Source organism: Folsomia candida, unplaced genomic scaffold, assembly GCF_002217175.1.
Source record: "Folsomia candida strain VU population unplaced genomic scaffold, ASM221717v1 Fcan01_Sc002, whole genome shotgun sequence".
Taxonomy (NCBI): domain Eukaryota; kingdom Metazoa; phylum Arthropoda; class Collembola; order Entomobryomorpha; family Isotomidae; genus Folsomia; species Folsomia candida.
In genome coordinates, this window is record NW_019091194.1 from 1,209,703 (window position 1) to 1,233,444 (window position 23,742).

General features: G+C 40.3%; 6 protein-coding genes and 1 long non-coding RNA gene across 7 annotated transcripts in view; 3 read left to right on the forward strand and 4 right to left on the reverse strand.

Moving 5' to 3' along the window:
• Positions 1–667: 667 nt before the first annotated feature.
• Positions 668–1,254, forward strand: LOC118434559. Its single transcript, XR_004834105.1, has 2 exons — positions 668–843; positions 914–1,254. It is a non-coding gene; the product is annotated as an uncharacterized LOC118434559 (long non-coding RNA).
• On the reverse strand, positions 946–8,546 carry LOC110845349 (cyclin-dependent kinase-like 2). The gene is made up of 8 exons (XM_022091748.2): positions 7,808–8,546; positions 6,673–6,867; positions 5,477–5,655; positions 5,054–5,091; positions 4,521–4,595; positions 3,279–3,651; positions 1,607–2,943; positions 946–1,535 (listed from the first exon to the last, which is right to left on the reverse strand). Exons 1-8 carry the CDS (start codon positions 7,973–7,975, stop codon positions 1,279–1,281), a joined length of 2,622 nt encoding a protein of 873 aa, XP_021947440.1. The 5' UTR covers positions 7,976–8,546; the 3' UTR covers positions 946–1,278.
• A 471-nt stretch (positions 8,547–9,017) lies between these two features.
• LOC118434581 lies at positions 9,018–9,995 on the reverse strand. The gene has a single exon (XM_035848395.1). It carries the CDS (start codon positions 9,960–9,962, stop codon positions 9,258–9,260), a length of 705 nt encoding a protein of 234 aa, XP_035704288.1. The 5' UTR covers positions 9,963–9,995; the 3' UTR covers positions 9,018–9,257.
• LOC118434669 (sushi, nidogen and EGF-like domain-containing protein 1) lies at positions 9,977–11,938 on the reverse strand. Its single transcript, XM_035848716.1, has 6 exons — positions 11,622–11,938; positions 11,339–11,544; positions 10,979–11,135; positions 10,362–10,909; positions 10,150–10,279; positions 9,977–10,058 (listed from the first exon to the last, which is right to left on the reverse strand). Exons 1-6 carry the CDS (start codon positions 11,936–11,938, stop codon positions 9,977–9,979), a joined length of 1,440 nt encoding a protein of 479 aa, XP_035704609.1.
• Positions 11,939–12,473: 535 nt separating this feature from the next.
• Positions 12,474–16,354, forward strand: LOC110843822. The gene is made up of 10 exons (XM_022089866.2): positions 12,474–12,863; positions 12,951–13,041; positions 13,111–13,272; positions 13,353–13,501; positions 13,580–14,064; positions 14,131–14,269; positions 14,339–14,731; positions 14,817–14,955; positions 15,030–15,164; positions 15,243–16,354. The coding sequence occupies exons 1-10, from the start codon at positions 12,735–12,737 to the stop codon at positions 16,106–16,108; spliced, it is 2,688 nt and encodes an 895-aa protein (XP_021945558.1). The 5' UTR covers positions 12,474–12,734; the 3' UTR covers positions 16,109–16,354.
• LOC118434499 (trithorax group protein osa-like) lies at positions 16,158–20,054 on the reverse strand. Its single transcript, XM_035848207.1, has 5 exons — positions 19,494–20,054; positions 17,347–19,427; positions 17,178–17,264; positions 16,973–17,107; positions 16,158–16,900 (listed from the first exon to the last, which is right to left on the reverse strand). The coding sequence occupies exons 1-5, from the start codon at positions 19,573–19,575 to the stop codon at positions 16,379–16,381; spliced, it is 2,907 nt and encodes a 968-aa protein (XP_035704100.1). The 5' UTR covers positions 19,576–20,054; the 3' UTR covers positions 16,158–16,378.
• An 870-nt stretch (positions 20,055–20,924) lies between these two features.
• Positions 20,925–23,742, forward strand: part of LOC110843780 (follistatin-related protein 5) — a 114,710-nt gene continuing 111,892 nt past the window's right edge. Inside the window, exon 1 of the mRNA XM_022089813.2 lies at positions 20,925–21,784. The gene's annotated coding sequence lies outside the window, so the exon portion shown is untranslated. The remainder of the gene's footprint in view (positions 21,785–23,742) is intronic.

Sequence of the window (23,742 nt, forward strand, 5' to 3'; positions counted from 1 at the left end):
TCCTGTAGCAGCAGCAACAGCAGTTGCAAAGCTTCACCATCCGGGTTATCATTACCGCTAAGGTCGCGACACCCATCCGAACCTCGAACGCCTCTGCACGTAGCGGATTTAGATGACAATTGGCGAAATCCTGGCCGTGGTGGGGAAGATGATGGGGGCAACAATAAAGAGTTTGGGGTCGGACTACGCCCAAGATCTCGACAACAAGCAGATCGACTCCGGTATAAAGAATCCCTGAATCGTGGAAGTGGATTGATGGCTGGGACAAACTCAATTATCATCAACAATACCAACAACAATCCAATCATGATGATGAGATCGGATAATTCCGGTGGCGGTGGTGGTGATTCTGGTGGAAATCAAAATAATTCACCCAAACCACCCACCCATGGCGGAGGAGGAGATGGCGACAATACGAAACTTGTCGACACTCCGGGCGACGTTATTTTCCAAGTTTTTACCACAGTTTTCGTTAAATTGGATCTTGGTGAGTATTAAACAAAAATTATGACTTACCAAAATGTCAAATTTTTTTGGTCTATTTTTTCTTTAGTCTACGCCGAGTTTGGAACTGGCACTCTACAAATTTTGGATCATGGCGACGTCGCCCTGAATGAACTCCGCCTCGTGGACGGCGACAAGAGGGAACTCCTTCACCAGTACATTTACAAGTGGAACTCTTCCCTCAAGAGGTTGGACGAGTCGACAAAAACCTGTCTCTGCTTGTGGGATGGGGCTGTCTGCTTCTCTCTCGAAGCGGATGCAGTCCCAGAGAGGAGAGATTTCAAGGTTAGGTTGTCCTCGGAGGGGGAGGCTGACGACTTTGTGGACACTTTTAACAAGGTAAACCCAACTTTTTTTACCAAAAAAGTGTGTTGTGTTTACTACATAAATTATGCATTTCTTTGCCCAGAGCGTGGAGAAAGCACATGACGAATCAATACGGAAACGGCACATAGTTTGGTACCTCCAGAACAAGAGGGACTACAAAAATACGACAAGTAACGCATCCGCCTCATCATCATCTTCATCTCAACAATTCTAGGGAACCATTTTCCGAAAAATTTTCCATAATGACTCGCCGTGAAAATTAATTAAGTGATTACTTAACTTGAGTTATAGCATATATTTAAACGATTGAAGCATCAATGGTGGTGATCAAAAAATTTGTAATAATTGGTTTATTAAATATTAAGTCGATAAATATGTATGTACCAAACTCCTTAAGAATAAATAAACTGAGAAAAAAATCGATTTATCGATTCCTGGAATCAATTTCTAATATAGCTGCGTCCCATACGTGCTAAAATGTCTGGGATTGTTGTTCGTCGTCGTCGACGTCGTCAACAGAATGTGATCTCCGCTCCCATTGCTTAATTTGGTTGAGGTGACCCCCTTAATGTTGGACAGCAAGGTGACTCCGCTACTTTTCCCTGGAGGAGATCCTAATTCCTGTTGTTCGCCCCATAACATTCTGCTATTCGTCATACTTTCTCTTCTTCGGGGGAGCGAATTAGTCCCAGCTTTTGAGTAACCTGAAAAAAAATTGCTACAAATTTTTGAAAAAATGTAAATGTTTAAGGCTGATAAATTTGATTAAACTTACTTGACGGTCCCTCCTCCTCCTTAACACTGCCTCCCGATCCGGTGAAAGTCTTCCCCGGCATGCGTGGCAGGAAGGACGAAGTTTCTCCCCCACTATTTCCACCACCACCAAAGTCGGTATGATTCTTTAAAATCATCGACGACCCAAATACCGTGGCGGGCAGGGATTTCGCATTATTGGCGAAATTGTTGTTCCCATTATTACTATTATTTGCTTGATAAAAGCTGACCGGATATCGACCCCCGTTGGAATTCCCGTTCATATTATTCGTGGAAAAGTGGGTGTGTGGAAAGTAGTTGGAGTTTGTATTATTCCCAAATTCGCTATTCTTCAATATTCGAGTAGAAGCACCGTTACTATTTTGATGATGCGTCGGACTCGGCGTCCGTTTCAGGATCTGTTGACTAGTCACATTGAGGTAGGGGGGATTTGGAGATTTTGAATTGCTCGTCGTCGCCACTGAGAGGGAATAAGGATGGTTATGATAACCACCCCCCACGCCACCCCCGTTCAGACTGAAGGTTAACGTAGTTACGGGGAGGGGCTGAAATAGTTTGGTTCCAATTCCACCGCTATTTTCATTATCAAACTCTTTCATGTACGAATTATGATGCTGCTGCTGCTGTTCTTTCCCGTTGCTGTCGGGGGGTGGGAAAGAATACGAAAATTTCCTAGGTTGGGTTACCCCTTGAGTGAAAGAATTATTGGTTTGGGATTGCTGCTGCTGTTGCGGAATTGAGAACCTTTTCATCTCCTTGTGTCCTTGTGGATTACTGGAATTTCCTTCCGTGACTATGTTTGGGGTGGATTTTGAAGTAGAATTGAGGAACAAGGATCCGTTGTTCTTATTTTGGAGGGAGTCATCCGAATACTTTCTACTCAGCAAGGAAGGGATCCTCGTCTCCTGGTTGGTGACGAAAAATTCTCCATTTTTTCTCGGGAGACTTCCCTTACCTCGTTCCACCAAAAATGTTTGATCTCTCGTCAAATTGCTGAATTTATAGAGTTGTTGTTGTTGCGAGGAGGAAGTCGTGTTATCGATTTGATTTGATTTTCCAGCCGCAATAAGTTGTGGTGTTTTTTGCACCGTGGTAGGAGGAAAAGTGTCGGAATATTTGGTCGTGATTGGTTGTGGTTCATTACTTGTCTCGGCCAAGTTAAGTCTTCCCTGATACACGGGATTCTTCTTGGTCAGGTGAGACACGTTGTGATGACCGGGGACAACGTTAGCACCGTGCTGAAGGGTTCCTAAGACGCTGCGTTTTTTGCGTGTCGAGTAGGCCGGGATTGGGTGGCGTCCCTCGAGTTGAAGCTTTTGGTTCAGTTCGTTAATAAATCTGGGGACAAAAAATATAAATCGTTGTACACAAAAATGTATAAACAATTTTTGATTTTTAGCCCGAGTCAGGACTTATGTAGCCGTCATGGTTGTCTGTCTGTCTATCGATTACGCTCGTAAAACTTATCCAATCGACTTGAAATTTTGCACACACATAAAACATGCATAATTACAAATCAAGTTATAAGATGAGCAAGATGTGTCGAAAACTAAAAAAAGGTTGTGGTCGTATTATACCCACTTCAATGATTTATAACAACCTGACTCGGGCTAAATAAAGCTGTACTCTGGGTTTTCAATTATCATGACAGGAAATTAACTGAATGGTCTCACCTGGAGGGAAAGTTATCATGCGTGAAATACGGCAACCTTAGCAGAGCATTGCACCCCGGTCTTCCAGAAGGTTCTGGGTCGAGACAAAGCGTGAGGAAAGTGACCTCTCCGTCATTCCAGGTCGGAAAAAGGTCCGAAAATACCGATTTTTCCGCCTGGGTGGGACGATGCGCACCACTCCCCTTGCCCCCTTTGCTGTTACTGCTGTGTCTCGAGGATGAGGACGAATCCAGCTTGGCCAGTTTGGGCCGTGCGGCTGCCGTGCTCATCGAATCGGTCGAGGCGGTCGAGCCGTGACGCGAAGGAGGAAATTGAAACCCACGGAAAGCCGAGTTTCTCGACATGATGGACAAGTGGCGTCGGGCCAAGCGACCTAAAAAAGAAGGGGAGAAATGAAAGCAAAAATCTCAAACAATTAATCCATCTCGGCGATGTTTCACAATGAGAGAAAGAGAATATACTCATTATCTCAAATTGAGACTGATCGAAGAAAGTCACGCTATTCTGGAACATTTTTTTAGTCTTTCTCTATTAATATGAGGATTTTTATGCATATTTCTAATTCTTCCCATTCCATCGGAGTGGTGAAAGCCGATATCGATCACACCCACCAACCAAAAATCCTAGTACTTTCACATCCGTCCAACTTTCTCCTCAGTGATTGTGTTGTTGGTCAATATGAAATTAATCAAGTTGTGAGAATACTGACGTGGATCGTGACGTATAATGTGATGATTTCCTAACATTCATTCACTTTCTGTCCCATGCAAGAAATGCAAGAAATTGCGTAGGATGAGATAGATTTTATCCCATTCTTGCATTTCTTTCCTTCCTTCCGGACGTTTTTACAAAGAGAAGTCATAACTTGACGTCAATTTCCTTCACCTTTGACCTTTAGCAGAATGAATGTAGAGCACGGATTAATGGAATACCATGCAAAATGATATCATGGGAAAAGTGAGATTATACAATTATTTCCCGAAAAAAGGGTCGAATTTCCGATCAAGCCTTATATTGCACCATTATTTTATTGATTCTCTACCTAATCCTCTCCCTATCAAAATGCCAATCTCTCATAAATCCCTACATGCACGTAACTCGATGTCACCAACTCTAGTACTAAATCATCAATAAACAATTATTCTCCAATGCAGTATGTAAAGCAATATGCATGTTATTAACGATATCTGATTTCTACCTAGTAAATTATTCCCCATTACGACACAACAACTCGCAACTTACCGAGACACTGTGCAATAAGAAACAACTGGTCGATATCCGAGTCACCCGGATATAATGGCTCTCCTGTCATCATTTCTAGAGAAAAAAATATCGTAAACAAATTAATGAATGTCATTTTACTGCACTACGTCCTGATTTGTATTGTGCAACATGTCATCATTCCCACAAGAGAGAAAAGATAAGAAATTGCAGAAATTGGACAATTAATTCACAATAAACGACTCGTCATTTCTTTTGTGGTGTTGGTGCGAGAAGAAGGACGCAACCATATTTTTATCTTTTTCTCCCACCAAACCAACCACCTTGATTTATCTAATTGATCGATATCACACTGTTCTCCGCGTCCCTCCGACGGTATGAAGGTCATTCGTGAAATAAAGTTCTGAAGGACAAACATGCATTCTATTCGGACGTCATTTGACATTTATTAAAACACGTGCATTGATACTTTTTCATCCATCCATCCATCCAACTCTGCGTGATTTTTTTTGTATGCTACTTAATAAATATGTGCCATTTCATTATGTTTTTACCTGCGAAAAGACAACCCACTGCCCAGATGTCCACCTCTCTGCGAAATAAAAAGAAAACCGTATTAATTTCCACGATCAAAATAAATGTCACCAATAAAAATACCACCGAGAGCCGCACTCTAACCATGTTTATAATTATACATATATGTGAATAATGGAATTAATCGAATTTCCTGCTCATATCGAATTAAGTATATCCGATTCCTATTTATAGAACATCAATCAGTTTTATCTCATTCATCCATCTATTTTAGAACTTGAAGGCTCAACTGCGGGGTGCATTTATTTACAAGAAATCGTATCGTATATACACAATCAAAAGTTACGATCAATACTGAAACCAAACACCGCAAAGTTATTTCTTTGCATACTTTACTCATTCCTTCGGTCGTGTTTTCCATAATATAAAAATCAGTCACTTACTTTCCGTACGAGGCGTCTCCCACCAACAGTTCGGGGGCTCGATACCACCTCGTCGCCACGTAGTCGGTGAGCTGCTCCCCCGGACCGCATAAGTTTCTGGCGAATCCGAAATCGCATAATTTCACAATTCCATTCTTCGACACGAGCACGTTTTCAGGCTTCACGTCGCGATGGATTATCTAAAAAGAGGCAGAAAATGAAAAATATGCCTCGAATTCAATACTGTCATTTAATACGAGAGAGGGATCGATGGGTCGCGGAATAAGTAGTGTCCAATTATTGATGGCATTTTGGATGGACAATTGCGGGCAATTAAATATGGTCGAAGCGACAGTTTTATGTTATGACAGGCAGAATAGTTTAGTAGTATTTATGTAGTAATCAAGGTTTAAGGGAGGATGGGCCCCATTCCGAAGTAGGATGATTACTGACATATGACATGACCTAATATGATATAAGCTGCAGGGCACGACGTGACAAGGACGGGTCTAAAAATAGCTATGTACATTTGAATTTATTATTTTGGCATAGTTGAAAGCCAAATTGGATTTTTCGGAATTTAAGAATAAAAGTTCTATGTAGGTAACTCACGCCCATGCCAGAATTTTTAGCCACTAAATAAATTGTGATGTTCCTACCATTGACACAATGAACTCCAGTTTGACTAAATATGCCTCAAAAAATAAGAACAAGTGACGAAAACCCAATTTGGCCGACTTCAAGTTCCTTGACCCGACATTTATCACCTTCACTTTGCTTATTCAGCTTGTTTGGTTTAGCAATTCATTTCTTTCTTGCCCTTTTCAGCACATAAGCAGAAGAATAACGAAACATGCTGTTTCTACTTTCACTCAATTTTTTTTAGTCAGGGCAAAGCAAAGCAACTCGATTTATTTAATTAGGCTAATCGAATTTTATTCGCATATTTCCGTTCATATTTACTTTCTCTTAAAATTTGTTCCGAAATGAAATTATTAAATTAGATCAGGGTCACAGGTCAAACAAAATAATCTGACTCGCTGGGACAAAGGTAATCTACATCTACAAGTTTAATTTAAATATCGCGTGCCGTCGTTGCGCAATAAAAAGGTCGTTGAAAATTTATTATGTCATCCGTCCGCATTTGCCGTCCACGTCCACGTCCCAAACCGGGTAATTACTTTGTCAAAATTAAATTTGAATAACGGAGTGCTTACGTTATTATCATGACAAAATCCCAACCCTCGCAGAATTTGGTAGACATATTTCCTCGCAACTTCGCCCTCGAGCCCTTTACTTTTACTTTCCAATTCGTCAAGGAGTGTATGGTCAATAAATTCAAAAACGAGGTAGAGGTGTTTCCTCCGTCGGAAGACTTCAAGCAGGTTGACCAGGTTTTCGTGGCGTAATTTCTGCTCGGGAATGAAAAATGTATGAATAGCTTACAAAATTGAGGCGTAGTATTTTCATAATAACAACATATTTAAGTACTTATACACGGTTATCATCATATTTGTGTACGGTTAATTTGAAATCAATAAAATTGTAAAGAAAATAAAATTAGATAATTATGCACATCGTTAAAAAACTTGTACGTCTAACAATAAAAACAGACAGTCGAATTACAGTAGGAAATCCTTAACAAAAGTTTTTTTGTGTAGTTATTTCCGGAAAATTTACTCCAAATATTGGATCGATATTGTTTCTTATTTGTATAAGGTTTGTGAACTAATGAAAGTCTTATTTTGTTAATAACCTTTAAAAATGTATATATGAATGAAATCGAAAGAAATTTTTATGACTTATAGATGACCAAATTTTTATTAAATCAATTCCAAGTTTTAACAAATTTTGAGAAGGTATTTAGAAAATTTAGTGGAGAAAAGCAAGACTTTCGCTAGTACACAAACCTTAGTAAACATTATGACAAGAAAATTAATGATGGATCGAGTTGACACCAAACCAATATAGATTCTACAATGGAATACGGAAATAAAATGTGCACAGAAATCAACTACAAACGACGACACCTTTCCTTTCTTTGAGGAAAAAGCAGTCTGGGAAAAAATATGTCGCCGAAGTGTCAATTTGTCAGGTAAAAGGTGCCTTTCTCCCACCCTCGGCGAATCATAAAGTATCAATTATTCATGAAAACGACTAAACTAAACTTCCGGAATTTTTTTTATAATTTTCAAATAATAATGTAATAAAAAAAATCCTCCATAACTTAAAATTTTATCTGTGAGTAAGTTTTACATAGCTGACAAACAAATAAATAAAATATCTTATCGACATTTTCACCCAACAATTTACAATTTTTTTTTACAAATATTAACTACTTAGTTTTCATACCCGCAAAACTCGGATTTCCCTCAAAGCAATCTTCCTCACATTTTGATCGTCTTCCGAATCTATAAATTTCTTAATTGCTACAGACTTTCCACTTTCCCGATGTCTGCATTTTAACACAACTCCATAGCTGCCTTCCCCCACAACGCCGATGGGTTCGTATTTTTCCATCTTAATAGCAAACAAACTCGTACGTAAAATTGTCTTTAAAACTTTCACCGGGTGGAGAAAAAGAGTCACATTTTCTTAATTGATGATTAAAACCTTTAGTAAATTATGAATTCACTTATGCTAATTAAAACCCATTCCCAACACATTTACGATCAATACATATGAAAAATCTATCACTGGTTCCGTTTTTTAATTCAATTTTTATTAGATCGAAGCCACCTCAACCTTCGTCAACTTCCAGGAGGAAACTAACGACCAAAAAAGCCAGGTAAAAGTTTGTCGAGTGACTCAACCACCAAGCAGAAGAGAAAGTTGGCATAATAATCCCTCACTGTTTCAACTTCAATACGAAGCAGAATGGAAAATTGATTCGGTCGGAAGTTTGATTTGTAACCAAAACCTAGACGGGAGGACTTTTGTTGTGCCAGCCAACGCTACCACTACTCACAGGCCAGGTTTATCGCTAAAGAGAAAGCTATCCCGTCCGGGGGAACCGAACCGAGAAATATGTATAACAGGACAAATACCAAGACGAAATAATACATAAACTAACTGTTTTCTACGCTGTGCTGCATTTTGTATTGGTATTATTTTCCACCTCGGCAAACCCTGGGTGAAATCAACACAACAAAACACGGTACTTTAGGCAGCAACTTTCCCCTTACGCTGAGGGAACATAATACAGCACTCATAGTCAGTGGCCGCGGAAGCCGTGGGGACATGTGGGGACATTAACATTGTAGGATGGGGGAGGGAGGGATTTATATAAGATGGGGAGATGATGAGGACATCGAATAACCCTGGGGACATTGTCCCTCTGTCCACACCCTTCCGCGGCCACTGCTCACAGTTAATATCGATCTGACGATATAATGGGCTAACGATATGTAAGGTAAGCATAATTGGATTCGTGCTGTGGGTAAGAAGACCTTGATGAAGGAATTTGATACAAAAAGGGAACATTATTGCTAATTGGAAATTTATGAGAATCGCAATTGTTGTGTCACCATTATACAATTTGATACATAAACAAAATACGTAGTGGAAAAAACTACGACTTGTAGACTATACTTGAAGTGAGTTAGTTATGTGCTGTGCGAATGGAGCTAAACTCACGAGAAACCCTAGTCTCAGCACAAGGTACTTCAGGAGGCCGTAGGTTTAAGCTCCACCCGCACAGTACATAACTCGTTCACTTTATGTATAGTGTCAACAAGTTATGAAAAAGTGTTTACAATTTAAGTTGTTATTGTTGATTATGTATCTACTTTTTTTGTGATGACTACATGTTGTGTAACAAGTTTTCTCCGTGAGACTTTTTGGGAATTTTCATTTTTATGAAGAGCTCCCCGTTTGGCATTACTTTTACTATGCTGGCGTCAACGATGTGGTCGAGGCTGTGATTATTTTTGTTAGTAGATTGGTCTTTGAGGTCAATTAGGATGGATGATTTTGATTGATCAACTTTAGTTTTTGAGTCCTTTTTCCTCCTCGGCTGCCTCACGTAGACCGTTCCATCCGACGCGATTCTTATCATGGAGGAGTTAATATCTTCAAATCCTGGGATTCTTATGACTTGGCGTCTCTCTTCGAGTTCATGGTCTTGGTAATATTCTTTGGGTTTTAAGGAGAGAAATTCTGAGGAGGCTGGATTCTTGGGTAGTTTACTTTTGTAGAGGTGACCAAGCATGGAGTAGGGTGGCTCCAAATTGTTCTCATCCTGACCTTCGACAAGCAACGCATATCCAGATCCTTGAACACCTTGTTCTAATAATTTTGATGATTTTGATCCAGATATTTTCTGCTTAACTTCTGGTAGCAGCTCATCCTCGCAAAACTGTCCCGTCCACTCAGGCGGACAGCTGCAGACGCCTGAAGACCCGAGTGACTCACAAGTGCCCCCATTTATGCAAGGTGCACTTGCACACACGTCCTCGAACTGGCAAACCGATCCGGAAAAAGCGATTGGACAATCACACCCGTACATCTCTTCGTCTAATATTACGCAACGACCCCCATTGAGGCAGACGGGCTTCTCGCTGTTGGTTTCAGAGTTGTCACAGTGGTCGATTTTTTTAAGGTTCTGGGATAGTATTTTAGTTGATGTTAATGTGGATAATGCATAAATTGTAGCAACTAGACGTACCCTGATTTCCTTCCCTCCTTGAAACCACACCTCTTTATCGTCCGAGATCCGAATTCCTTCCTTAATCTGCTTCCGAACTAAGGGGAAAGTTCGACCGAGTCGTTCCACCCGAGTTTTTCTTGTGTCGTCAATTTCTCCACAGAAAGTTCCCTTGAAACCTAAACACACATACAGCATATGACTTACTGATGAGTGATGACCTCATCCTCAGTGACATGCTATCATATTTATACATATAACCTATTGGACACGTGCAAATTCCAGAATCTTCCATCGGTTCACAACTTCCACCATTTAAACATGGCGAACTTCCACACGCGTTAAGAAACTCGCACCACCTTCCCGTGAAATTTGAGGGGCAGATGCATTCATAGCTTGAAGAAGATGATGACGGGGAACCCTTGAGGTGAGCAAAGGTCCCACCGTTGAGACATAATCGTGTCGCTGACGATTTTTCAGTCACGACATCAATTTCTTCTGGTTCATCCTTGAACAGCTTCTCCTCGCAGTACGTCCCCATAAATCCAGGGGCACAGTTACAAATTCCGGAAGCGTCGTACTTCACTTCACACGTTCCACCATTCAGACATTCAAACGTGTAACATGGGTTCCGATATTGACAGCTATCCCCAGAGTATTTTTCGGTGCAAAGGCACTCGAAATGTGTCGCGTTGAGGGAGATGCATTCACCATGATGAGAACAGGGATGCGACCTAGTTTTGGTGTAACGATAACAAATGTCATCCTTCGAGGGCGGCTTGAGGACAGGTTCCGTGGTCAATTTCTTTCTATAATCGCATATGTATTTTTCTATTTATTATGTAAGTTCTTAATAATAAAAATTTAGGTGTACTAACATTCTTGACGGTTTATGTCCCGTCTCGATTTCCTCACAGAAACTGCCCCCAAATCCCACTGGACAGCGACACACCCCTGAGTCCTCAAAACTTTGACAACTGCCCCCGTTTTTGCAAGGAGAGCTGAAGCAGGCATTCTCAAATTCACAATAGGGACCTCAATTTAAATCAGTTCTAATTATTATATTATATCGTTAATCATTTAGTTTATACATAAAGTGAACGAGTTATGTACTGTGCGGGTGGAGCTTAAACCTACGGCCTCCTGAAGTACCTTGTGCTGAGACTAGGGTTTCTCGTGAGTTTAGCTCCATTCGCACAGCACATAACTAACTCACTTCAAGTATAGTTATGTATTACCCGTAAACTTTCCGGTACACTCGCACTCATATTGGTTTCCTTCTCCTGGAACGATACCTACCCTTCTAACCAGTGGGATACACTTGCCCCCGTTAAGACACCGAATAAGGCCACCCCCTTCAGGAACATAGCACGGATCAAAAGCCACCTTATCCCTCCAGCTCGATTTTTTCACCGTTTTCATAAATGTGAAGAGGCCAGCGCTCCTAAAAATACAAAATCCACTCTCATTCCTGTAAAAAGTTCCGAAAACTTTGTGCCCAGAATGCCCAGAAATACACACTTTACATCTTCATCAGCATTGTCACGACCACCGTCGTAATTCTTTTCTGATAACAGCACGTCCTCCGCCTTCCTCTCGCAGTACGTCCCCTCAAATCCAAACAGGCAACTGCAGACCCCAGAATCTTCAAAGGGCTCACAACTGCCTCTATTTTTGCACGGGGAATAGGCACAAAAATTTCGAAACTGGCACAAATCTCCGTGAAAAGTGGAAGGGCAGATGCACGCAGAGGAGAAGTTATCAATCGGTGTGCAGTGACCTCCATTAAGACATTGGTTTCGGGTGCACGGATTCTTCTGCTCTTTTCCTGTTATCATTGTGATGAGGAGGGTCGTAGTAATGATAAAGTGGGATGATAATGCCATAATTACTATACATGTATACAATTAGGTATTGCGAATTTAAAATGACGATTGGTTGATTTCATCTTCTCTTGTCCACCTACATACATTTCCATGAGACTGAAACTTGTGTCATAAATCATTCCAAGAATGATGCCCATATACAAATCGACTATACCTTTAGTAATCTACATAAAAATAAAATGATGTGATAAAACTGTGGAAAATTTTACAAATAGATATAATTGGATGCCTTTCCCAATTGTAGAGGTTTTCGCAACCTCGGAGAGAGTTTTTTTTACTCCCCAACTAATAAAGTGTATTTTATTTTACATCTTATGAATGTACTTGTGTTTAATAGATAAAAATTTTATAATAATTTTTACAGAAATCTAGGAATTGTTAAATTTTCTAAGAAAAAATTGTCAAAATGAATGCAATATAAACTGATCCTGACTGAGGTCGTGAACAGCAAATTGAGATAAAATTCTTCCCTTTGGAGAAAGTGAGATTCCAGCAGGGCTGAAATTGAATGCTGAGCGGCCGGGGAGAGAAAAGAGTGCACATGTATTTACATAAACTCGCGAAGAAAAAAAGTCGTTCCGAATTTCTGACCCGGCTGACCTGTAGGATAATTCAGAAACTCTGAAGCTTAGTCGATAATTTGTTCATTGTTCGTTAATATTAATTAGAAATACAGACAACAGGATATTTAATAAAGTGTTTACCAGTTCGATTAATTTTTTGATGAAAAATCACTGAAATCAGGACAATGGACAGCCAACTTGTTCCTGTCTCATCGTCAGCAGCTTCTGCGACAACGTCCAAGTCGACGATACAATTTACTGGTCGAGGTCAAGCTTGCGCCACGTCGGAGGATGAGCCTAGCACGTTTTTTAAGGTGAAGAATCAACTAGAGATGATAATTAGAGGTTTTATAGATAACCGTGTGCATATTAATTTTATAATATTTTCAATTTATTTACAGCTAAATGGCCGTAATGAAGTTCCTTTTGTTGAAATGTGGGGATGGACGAACAACAATCCGATAAGTTTTCCAACTTTGAAGGAAAACTTGTGTAAGTTCGTTAGTATTTTCCAACATAATTAATCGATAATCTTTAAAGACATACGTTTATTTTTCACAGGCATGCAAACTGCAATTTATCCAGACGGCGATCATGAAAACTTGCCTAACGATCTACAAGAATTGTTGCCGTTGGCGGAATCATTGCAGAGAATGGGCGAATGTACTATTTCAAACCAGTACGCCCCCATCCATATTCCCGTTTTTGTCCAAATCATTGCAAGTAAGTTTTGCATACATATCATTTTATATGAACAGTTTTGCTTTTAAGAATTTTAACGATACTTTTTTTCATAAAACCAGAAAAGAAACCAGATTTAATACTAATGAAACCAAGAGATAGTAACAACCAAAATATCGATGACGCTCCACGACAAGCTTTTGTGATTGGGAATCTTGTCGTCACCGACTCTAGTTGTGGCGTTTGTATTATAACGCTACCAAATGAATCGGTTAGTAGTTAGTAATTGTACATGCAAATAGAATTTTCTTTCAAAATAACTTTGATTAAATATGATAATTTCTTTTAGGTACAAATTGTCCACAGCAAAGTTGAAGTAGGGGATTTTTTAATCATTAGAAAAGCCACTTTCAAAAAATGCAAAAATTCGAAGGAAAATTTTTGTTATCCGTATCACGACTTTTTGGTTGGGATTGAAATCAAAGTCGAAAAATATTCCGTCCGGAATTTACAACATATCCCACGTCAAAGTCAGCCCAAATGGAAACCACCAAAGATTCCGGATAGACTTCTTCCCCCAACCGAGGCAAAATTGTGGACTCCTAAAGAATTTGAGGCTTGCAAGGAACCTCCCCCCGTGACATATTTAGATGTTATCGGCGTGGTCAACTACGTAGGGCGGATGGAACGGTGCAGAATTTTTGACGCCATGATATACCTTGTTGAGGATGTTAAGGATGCAGACAATCAATCGAACGCTGTAGTTGGAGAGAAAGGGATTTTTCGGGCTTATCGTTGGATTACTTTGATCGATAAAGAGTCTAGAGAGTTGTCGTAAGTGAAAAGAGAAAATCTGAATAACTTCCTAATCAACTAATTTTTGCGTGATTAATTTTCCAGGTTGAAATTAATCATCACCAAAGAAGACATGGATTTGCAAAGGTCTATCGTACCCGGTCTTCCCATGATTATTACGAATTGTAAACTTGAAATGGAAATAAATTCCAAGTTTTACATTGCTCCTAGCGTTTGTTCGCAGGTAAAATTTAATTATGATTAATTAATACCCTTTTAATCCATTAAATATTATTGACTCGTTTTTTGGCAGATTCATTTTGGATCTTCTATTGATGTATATTTAAATATAATGCCTGAACGCTACGCTATGATCGCCAACGCGGAAGTGCTGTCTGCCCCCAGTTATGCAGCCATTCTGAAGCGGGACAACGTTAGCTGGGGAGCTGGTGGAATTTACAACCCAAAAATTTTAGGCGGTGCGAGTTTTTACGCCCGGTACAAAGAGTGGACAGAACGGATTGACAAGAACCACCCTTCATTTACGAAAGGTTTCGTCCCACGAGGATACGTGTTTCAGAGGAGGGAACGACTTACAGTCACAGTAAGGGGGAAGATTGTCATGGTGCAAGAAGTGCTCGAAAAGAATTGTAAATATCACATGAATCCACTGCCGGGAAGCAGACTCAGGCCAAGTTTAAATGCGGTAGGTCGCTAATTTAGTATAGTACTATTTTATTATAATTACTTGGTCAACATGTTTATTTATAATACTTAAACTTTGTTATCAGATTGTTTATGGCAAAGTGAAGGATGTCGAAGAAATGAGAAAAGCCGGTCAAAATTTTAGTCATCACCAAATTTGCCTTTGTAAAGGGAAATGCGCTGCAAAACATTGGTTCACGTTTCCTCGAAAGTTGGAAATCCAAAGTCAGTGTTTAACGTATATTTAGCTAATTGCTAAGAACACACAGTTGCTTACATGCATATATATTCTTTTGCAGTCCCAAACGAGAAAACTTATACTCATCGTGAGCCTATCAGTGATGTGACAAAAGGAGCGCAAGAAATGTGCGAAGCCCTCCTCATGCCGGCTGCTTATCCTCCGATGACAAGTTCTGAAGTACCAAAGCTTGGGGGTACGTAGTATTTTTCTGAAGATATGAAAAACATTTATCGAGAAATTTCGTAACTAATGTTTGTTTTTTTTGCTACAGAACAACCCTTCATGAAACCCTTTGACCATTTTCGCATCATTATCCGAGATGAAGCAACCGGCGACTGCTACCAAACAATCTGGATGACCTACTCTATGCCAGAAATGCGATCTCGATATAAGGAAGCATTAGAAAAAGTCATTATCGCCGAAATTGCAATATTCTACTCTGAGCCTACCGTGAAGAAGGAAGTAGTTTTACGTGATTTTATTATCGAAGAAAAATTTGCATGTGATGAGATACACTTGTCAGGAAGAACGTCCCTTGACGAGAGCTCGCTCACATCTCAGTCCTGTGATCCCCAACACCCTGTGGTTCCGATTTCAAATGAAAATGAGCTAATGATAATGGATTCTAATCATCCACCACCACCCGCTACAGAACATCCCCTATTACCACCTCAAGAAAGTTGCCCACCACCACCAGCGAAACGTGTAAATCGAGGGGTCTGTACTGATGAACCAAGACAAGGTCCAACGAAGGAAGATTTATTCGAAATAATGAGTGAACAAAATGAATCTCTTGATAATCTTCCGTTTGGTGTGTTGTTGTCTAATCCTAAATTTGCCAGCACCCCACTTCAAAACTTACCAAGACTTCTTCAAAACGAAGATTCTGACCCTGACGACGTTCGTTCTAGTTTTTCTGATGTTGAGTCCGAAAAGGAAAACACTCCAAGGTCGAGCTGTGAAATACAATTTGAACATATCGAACATCCAGACATAAAAATGGAGGTGGAAAATGACAACAACGATTACAACGAAGTCATGGAGGGCGATGAGGAGTACGGATTCGCAGATGAGGATGAGGAGAAAAAATTTGTACCTGCTGGTCCAACGAGTAGCTTCTCATGTAATATCATATAGATAAGCATGTAATGGTTTATGCGCTTGCATTTTCGTCTGAATGGACTTAATAATCACAATTTTAAGACTGATAAACATTTTTTTACCCGATTTACTAGTAATTATAAAATAGTTAGCTTTTTTCTTTACATAACATTTCCACAATACGGTGCTGCGTATGTACTGGTGATCAATTATTATATTAAAATGTCCATTTAGATTATTACACTTTTCATTCAATAAAAATGTATAACTTCGTTACAAGTACTTCAAATTCGAAGTTTGTTAATGTTACTTAATCATTAAATCATCTTCTAACCCCAACGGTTCTAAATCCATCGCTAGCAAATCTTCCGCTGAGGTGAAGTCCGCTATGCTTTCAGCGTGTCGGCCGAGGCGACCATGTTCGGGAAAGTTTGGGGGGAAGTCAGCATAGGTTGGAACGTACTGTCCCCCAAATTGTTGTTGTTGGGGTGATAACTGTTGGTACCCAGTAGCTGCATAGGTTGGAGCTGGACCTGAATTTCTTGCTGCTGTGGCGGACGAAACGGCGTCATTCCCGACGTCCCAATGAGTTCTTGGGGCTGTGGCGGAAGGTAATTTTGGTTGAAATACGGCTGCTGCTGCGGCAAAATTTGGCGGTACTGATTCACTTCCGGGTAATAGGGACGAATTTGTGGATTGTTGTTGTTGTTTGTGTTCGTGGTGGTGGTGGTGGTGACGCCCACGACTTCCTGCCCCTGATTTTGGTATTGAAGTGGTTGATTTTGACTTTCGGATTGCATCCTCTCTTGATTTTTGTTCTCGTAAAACCTGAAATTGTAAATGTTGAGCTTTTACACAAAGAAAATGTCACTTTTCCATGATCTGTATTAAAATTGGTACTTGTTTAGCTTGTTGTAAATGTCGCTGCAGTATTGTCGAATCGCTTGCAAATTTGTGATCTTCCTTCGTGTCATTAACTCCAAACAGTCTTGCGTCGTACTTTGGAGTGCTGCTGGACTTCGGATAAATCTGCACCTGAAGTAAAATATTTCCGAATTAAATATTTCCAAAGTTTAAGTTAAATTTTATATTTATTATAAATTACTTCTCCCCCACTTCCAAACAAAAAGGGAGTTTTTGACTCTTTGGGATAATCAATTGGTTCTGTTTGTTGGTACGGGTTTGCAACTCCCTGCGCCACGTAAAAAAATAACAATTAATTATTTGACATGTCAATTAATCATTGTTCATTTAAAAACTACAAATAAACTCACTGCTTTCCATGTTTGGTACTGCTTTTGCTGCGGCTGCTGCTGCCAAGACTGTTCACCAGGTTGCCGTGGCCCATTGTCGGCAGGCCACGCACCAGACCTCTGATCAACCCGTGAAACTGGTCCGTACCCAGCAACGCCTTGCTCTTCGGGCCGAGGAGAGTTTGTAACTGGCGAATTAGTGAAACCACTTTCTGCTCGTCCTCGACTTGCGAAGGGGTTTCGAAATTGGGTTGTTTTAGATTGTTGTTGTTGTTGCGGTCCACCGAATGATGATCCGCTACTCCACGAGTGAGAGTATCCTTGGACTTGTGGGCCCCCTTGGGGGTCGAAACCTGCTGCTGTTTGTGGGGTTTGTGGGGCGACGAACTGCTGCTGAGACCTAGGTTGAAATTGTCCGTTTTGGTCATTAAACGGATAAGTTGGAGGTCCAAACCAGCCTGGGAGCTGCTGCTGCTGCTGCTTCGCCGGATTCTGGAGTGGAGTGGGTTGGAATGATCCCAGTGTGGAGGGCGATTGGGGGAGTTGCACCCATCGTGCCGTTCGGGTATTGTTTGTCGAGTCGTTCTCATCTCCACCACCTCTTCGGGACATTCTTTGTTTCGACTTGGTGTTGTCCCGACCTTGGGAAAAAAGTTGTTCCATCGAAGCGGAAGAAGGAGGGTTTATTTGCATGGGAGAAGAAGAGTAATTAGATTGTCTTACAAGTGGTGATGGTCTCGGGTCCGGAATAATGATCGAATTGGTCACGAGAGGGGACAAAGGCATAAAATTCGTGGGTGGTGGTATCACCCACGAAGGAAGGGCGGCATTGTTCTGTTGTCTCTTATGAGCGGCGGCGGTGGTGGTAGCGAGTTGGTCCAAAATTGCGAGATCATTATTGTCAATATATCTTTGTGAAGGTGATGGCGAAGGGTAGTAATAGGTCGTCATTGGGGGTGGAGGAAACGGGTAATAATTATCCGTATTATTGTACTTTTTCTGACCTCGACCAGTTCGTCCAGGTTTATTAAACCCGGAAAAACCAGGAACTGGAATCTCCTCCCAACGTTTCACTAAATCATTTTGCGAATTATTTCGAGCATTTTTAGAAACTGAGGCTGTTTTTAGTGATGGCGGCGACACTGGCGGTGGTTGAACAATCGCCCCCACCGTATATTTTGGGTCTGTACTCCACATAGGCTCGGGACCAAGGCGAGGCCCCGGTTCCGCCGCATACGTCATGGACCCATCCGGCCTTCTCACCGAAATGAAGAAACTGCCAGGAGGAGCTTTTCTAATGCTGCGGAATGAGGGCAGCGATCCTCCCACGTTGGAAATTGGGATGAAGGATGGTGACGAAGGGGACGATAATGAGGAAGATGGTCCACCTCCACCCGGAGTGAAACGCGGATTGGCGAACATGACCCCACCTCCGGTATTGTATTGCGTCATCATCATGGGTACTACAGAGGGCCCTGCAGAACCGCTTGGTTGTTGTGGTGGTCCACCTCCCCAATACTGAAACTTTGCCGGATTCAGCATGACATTCGAGCTTGAAGTAGAATAACTGTATGACGAAGTTTGAAATGAGGGCGTGGCTGCTGCCTGCATTTGTGGTGGGGGTGGAGGTGGGTTGTTATTATAGTAATTATTGTTATTCGACCAAGGCAGTGGTGGTTGGTGGTACTGGAAATAAGATCCTTGCTGCTGAGGGGCTACAGATCTTGGCGCCGTGTTTTGCGGAGGTAGTGGCAATTTTGAGCCATAATTTTCCGATTTAAAATCAGGGTCTACTCTATTTGTGACTTCGACACTCTCAAAGACGGGAATGTTCCGGTTAATGTAGAGAATTGGGTGGCTGAATGATAACGGTTCGTCTGAAGGGGGAGATAAGGGGGCCAAACTGTTACTGGGTAAAGGTGGTGGTGGGTAGTAAGGAATTTGTGGGGGAGGAGATTGCTGAAGAAATAATGGGGGTCCTTGTTGGTTAACTGCTGGTGGAGGGAACCCGTTATTATTCCAAGGTGACCCTTGACCTTGTGGTAGGAACTGCTGGTACTGTTGTGCGTACCCAAATCCTCCCTGATTTGGGATCACGTAACCTTGATTAATACACAAAAATTGAAATATTTCCACAATTTCAATTCCAAATTCCAAAATTTACTCACCAGAAACGCAAGCTGCCCTCTCCACCACGACGACCACCACCACCAGCAGGACGAACAATGTGAAATGACTGTCTGAAGACATTCTCAAGTACAATGGTCGGCCCAGCCAAACCAAAATGATAAATAAAACAATCGGGTTTTATTAGTAAATCAAATTTCCAATTCATTCCATATCCCACATGTGCACATTAGAAGAAGCAGAAATTTAACACAACTAACACAAGTCGCCTCTGAAATTCGACACCACGTCCACGACACCTCTCTTTCTTGGCACGGTCTCAATTGAGAATTCTTCAGTAGCGTGAGAACCTGGACAATTAACGAAATGAACACAACTCGTCTCAATTTCCCCGCCTAAGAAATGACTAATAATTGCATATTGTATACCTTACGCAATACTACTGCAATTTACAACTACTAACTATCTGGCCTGGCTAAAATAATCGGGTAAGTTGATGTCAAGGTGTAAACAAATAGTTTATAAAATCGCTTTGTTTCGTCGGTATTTACCTTCAATGAGGCACGTTCATTCTTAAAAACAAAACTTTCCAATTCAATTCAAGTTTGGTTCTATTGTTTGGTTAAAAGTGCAGTAAAATTGGTTGACTTGGCTTGAAAAATAAAATACAAGTTAGATTGAGTTGTAGAAAAATGTGAAAATTTGTATACAGGAATCCTCTCCAGGATTTCCGGACTTACAGTTAATTAATTGACTTGTCATAAGTTTAATAAATCATATTTATTTAACATCTAGAATTTTATGGAAAGAAAATTAACACCAAATTCCTCAATTTTATTATCACCTTAATAATAACAACTGGAGCATGAATTTATGACCAGTTTCCAGTCTTGCTCAATCATTAAAATTCTATCGTAAACATAAATAAAATTAACAATCCATGTTTTTAACACTTCCAGTTTGTTTCACAACAATCTTGATTTTATTTCATTTTCTAAAAAACAACATCCAAAATATTCCACCTGGATTCAAATTATGCACATTTTCATCCTCTTTTTCATTCTTTTTCGAAGAAAAATAGATGCAAACACATTTTTCTGTATCATCTAAACCAACGCACCAGTTGGAGAATGTGACATGACGAAATTATTCTTACTGAATCATTCCTCAACTCATTTTCCTCTTTCACATCCGCTCATACTTTCTCCGCATCATCAAAAGGAACCCAAATTGCGTTGGGATTCCCACATTCTGTGTATTCATCACCAAAATCCAGTCTGTTTTTCGCATGAGACTTTCTTCTTCACGACTCGTTTTCAGTAGTCCGGGTAGCAGAATGCGTATCCAGCACTCCTGTACATACATACGAAGATATTATTATGCACTAGCTGCTGCTACCACCACCACCACTGGAACTGAAACCCGGGGGAAAGTTGGGAAAAAGTCGACTTCACCGACCACCTTTTCTCAGAGAGAACGCCAGTCTGTCCTGGAATCCTGAACGGTACGGTTCTTGTTCATTCGCAGCTCTCTGATCTCATCTCGTCTCAACATAAGTCTCGCAAAATCTGTCTCAAGCAAGATAAGCAAATCGTTGTCGTCATTTATTTCGAGTGCTGCAAACTAGGCAGAAATTTTGCCAACGGTTTGTACAGTTAATGTATTTTGTTGGATTTATTGAACCGGAAGTGGACATTTGATTTGAGAAAAGTCGGAATTTTCTCCATTTCCTAATTAACTTATCCAATAATATTATTTTTTATTTCGAGTGGTGGATGGATAGATTTAATTAAAAGAGTGAGACGTGTCAGTGTGTCATCTTTTTTTACGGATTTGGACAAATTGTAACGGACGACCCAGAAGAGATAAGAAGAAAAAAACATTGATCCGTACTAGTTTGGTGGTTTGGTTTGGATTTGGATTTGTGGTGAACTACGGACGGACGAAACGACTTATTGACTTTCTACTACCACTGTTTTGATCCGGAAAAGGTTATCGATTTCCACGGACATGAATTGGATTGGATTGGACGGATGTAGAATTGTTTGACAAAATTCTGATTCTGATTGTTCGATATCCTCTCCAAAACACAGGGAATAGTTCGTGACGGGGAGATACAGAGCATGTTCTGAGAGTGATTCTTACCGTGTGAGACGAGAAAAACATACAGATTCGGATTTTGAGACGATATTTATTTACATATTATTCGCCGCTGATAAGCTAACTATTGCAGAGACGTCGATAAGGTATTTTGAGAGTGATTAGTGAATTTATTTAATCTGGGACATTTTGCCGGCAGGAATTTTTGGATAGTAGACATAATAAAAACAAGGTAAAGATAAAATTAGTTTCCTATATGCTTGCCTTTTCATATTTTCATATAAAATCTAGTTTATTGTTGTTGCGTCCTTTTAACGAGGCTCGTTATCATGTCCGTGCATGTGTTACGCAACGTCAATTGTGGGACAATTATCCCTTACGATATCTGTCTGTCTGGGTGTCTCACCACGTTTGAGATAACACTATATTTTGGTCTAGGGCTGTATGCATAAAGTACCACAGCACCTGACATTGCATTGCATTGTGCATTACTCTGTCTGCGTTTTATTTGAAACGGACACGAATGTAAAGTGAAAACACCATTTTGAGTCGGATGTTGTATAATAATACGTAATATTGCTTTAATTATTAAGGTGTTATTGGACGACGGTTTGATGATGAGTCATAGATTTTTGATCTCAGTCTACCCCTTCCTTAAAAATTGAATAAACTAGTGTTTTTCAGGTTCAAGGTTTTGTAGTACGAAAAATTAAATTAATCAAAAGTTGCGTTTACTTAAAAACTGAAAAATTTGAATTAATGTCATTTTAGAAATTTAGAAAAATTTAGAAATTTCCATTTAAAAACGTTGAATAGGGGCAGAGTGAGATTAAAATCTATGACACACCAATACACGTCATTTCGTATAACCTTAAGTAATTTATTTCCTTAAGTGAAATATATTATTCACCAAGTAATGACAGCCAAGTTGTATATTTGGTGAAAGTCATGTCTCAAAACTGATACATATCGAGGTACAATATTCGACATTTCATTCAATGCGCATAATTGCCGTTACGTAAGTTGAGGGACGAGCAAAATAAGCAATTTCTTCCCTCCCTCCCTGTAACGTAAATACCCTCCAATTTATTTTTCATGCCGTGGATTTACCAAGTAAACACTTATTATGTCCCATGTTCAAGAAGGAATGGTTCAATATCTAATTTCAGCTTTTAATTGGAAAATGTCGCATTTTCGGACATGACCATGTTAAGATATGTACAATCATCCATCAGCATCGGACTGGGTTTGTCTTGCCCAGAGTTTAATGTGCCAATAATACATAAATAGGTAATAAATACTTGCAAATTCTGACGCCAATACATAATTCTATTTTAGTAAAAGTGGAGCAATTAGCCAAATTCATATAAATATTTACTCGTCCTAAATATGACCTGTTCTAGAAAATCATACAAGTATTGGACACATTTCCACCATTGTCATAATCTCGCAGGCCCAAATTGTCACATACACCGTCCACAAATTCACATAAATATTGACTCGTCCTATGACCAATTTTTAGTACCAATTCTGTAGCCAATTCTTAACAGATCATACAAGTACACGACACATTTCTACCATTGTTATCATCTCGCAGGCCCAAATCATTACATGTTTCCATACACCGTCCACAAGTTCATACAAATATTCACTCGTCCTACGACCAATTTTTGGTACCAATTCTACCAAAAAAATCATACAAGGCTTCGTCACATTTCCACCATTGTCATCATCTCGCAGGCTCAAATCATCACATGTCTCCATTCCACACCGTCCACTTGTCGTCAACAAAACAAGAGTTGAGACACAACAAACACCACCACAGACAACAGTTATTTCAAGGAATTTCCAATCCGCTTTCTCTCTCCTCGGAAGGACATGTCGTTCCTGTACGTATGTAGTTGTAGATTGCTACTGTCCGACTACTCCACCAGGACAAAACAGGAGCATTGTGTATGTCTCGGGATGAGGATAATGTCGGGAATGGAGCCCTCGTAATAAAAAGAACAGCCAGCCAGCAGTTCTCTCTCACACACATAGAAGAACAACCACTCGAAAGGAAAGCAGAGAAAAGTAGTTGTAGTTTCTGCACGAGCTGCAAGTGTGACTCACACCAATTTATCGATCACTTTCTTTCCCCTTCAGCCCCACCAGACCACTACTTTCTCCCTTGACCAACCAGTTCTACGT

Bases quoted from the DNA above. Each gene is read 5' to 3' on its own strand.
- LOC118434669 (XM_035848716.1), bottom strand. From the start codon at position 11,938: ATGATAACAGGAAAAGAGCAGAAGAATCCGTGCACCCGAAACCAATGT. The intron at 11,545-11,621 runs GTGTGTATTTCT...TTGTATTTTTAG, and splicing joins AATGCTGATGAAGATGTAAA to GAGCGCTGGCCTCTTCACAT. The intron at 10,910-10,978 runs GTTAGTACACCT...ATGCGATTATAG, and splicing joins GGACATAAACCGTCAAGAAT to AAAGAAATTGACCACGGAAC.
- LOC118434581 (XM_035848395.1), bottom strand. From the start codon at position 9,962: ATGTACGGGTGTGATTGTCCAATCGCTTTTTCCGGATCGGTTTGCCAG.
- LOC118434499 (XM_035848207.1), bottom strand. From the start codon at position 19,575: ATGTCTTCAGACAGTCATTTCACATTGTTCGTCCTGCTGGTGGTGGTG. The intron at 19,428-19,493 runs GTGAGTAAATTT...GTATTAATCAAG, and splicing joins GAGGGCAGCTTGCGTTTCTG to GTTACGTGATCCCAAATCAG. The intron at 17,108-17,177 runs GTAATTTATAAT...ATTTTACTTCAG, and splicing joins TGTTTGGAAGTGGGGGAGAA to GTGCAGATTTATCCGAAGTC.
- LOC110843822 (XM_022089866.2), top strand. From the start codon at position 12,735: ATGGACAGCCAACTTGTTCCTGTCTCATCGTCAGCAGCTTCTGCGACA. The intron at 13,502-13,579 runs GTTAGTAGTTAG...AATTTCTTTTAG, and splicing joins TAACGCTACCAAATGAATCG to GTACAAATTGTCCACAGCAA. The intron at 15,165-15,242 runs GTACGTAGTATT...TTTTTGCTACAG, and splicing joins TGAAGTACCAAAGCTTGGGG to AACAACCCTTCATGAAACCC.
- LOC110845349 (XM_022091748.2), bottom strand. From the start codon at position 7,975: ATGGAAAAATACGAACCCATCGGCGTTGTGGGGGAAGGCAGCTATGGA. The intron at 6,868-7,807 runs GTATGAAAACTA...ATTCCCGAGCAG, and splicing joins GGGAAATCCGAGTTTTGCGG to AAATTACGCCACGAAAACCT. The intron at 1,536-1,606 runs GTAAGTTTAATC...ATTTTTTTTCAG, and splicing joins GGAGGAGGAGGGACCGTCAA to GTTACTCAAAAGCTGGGACT.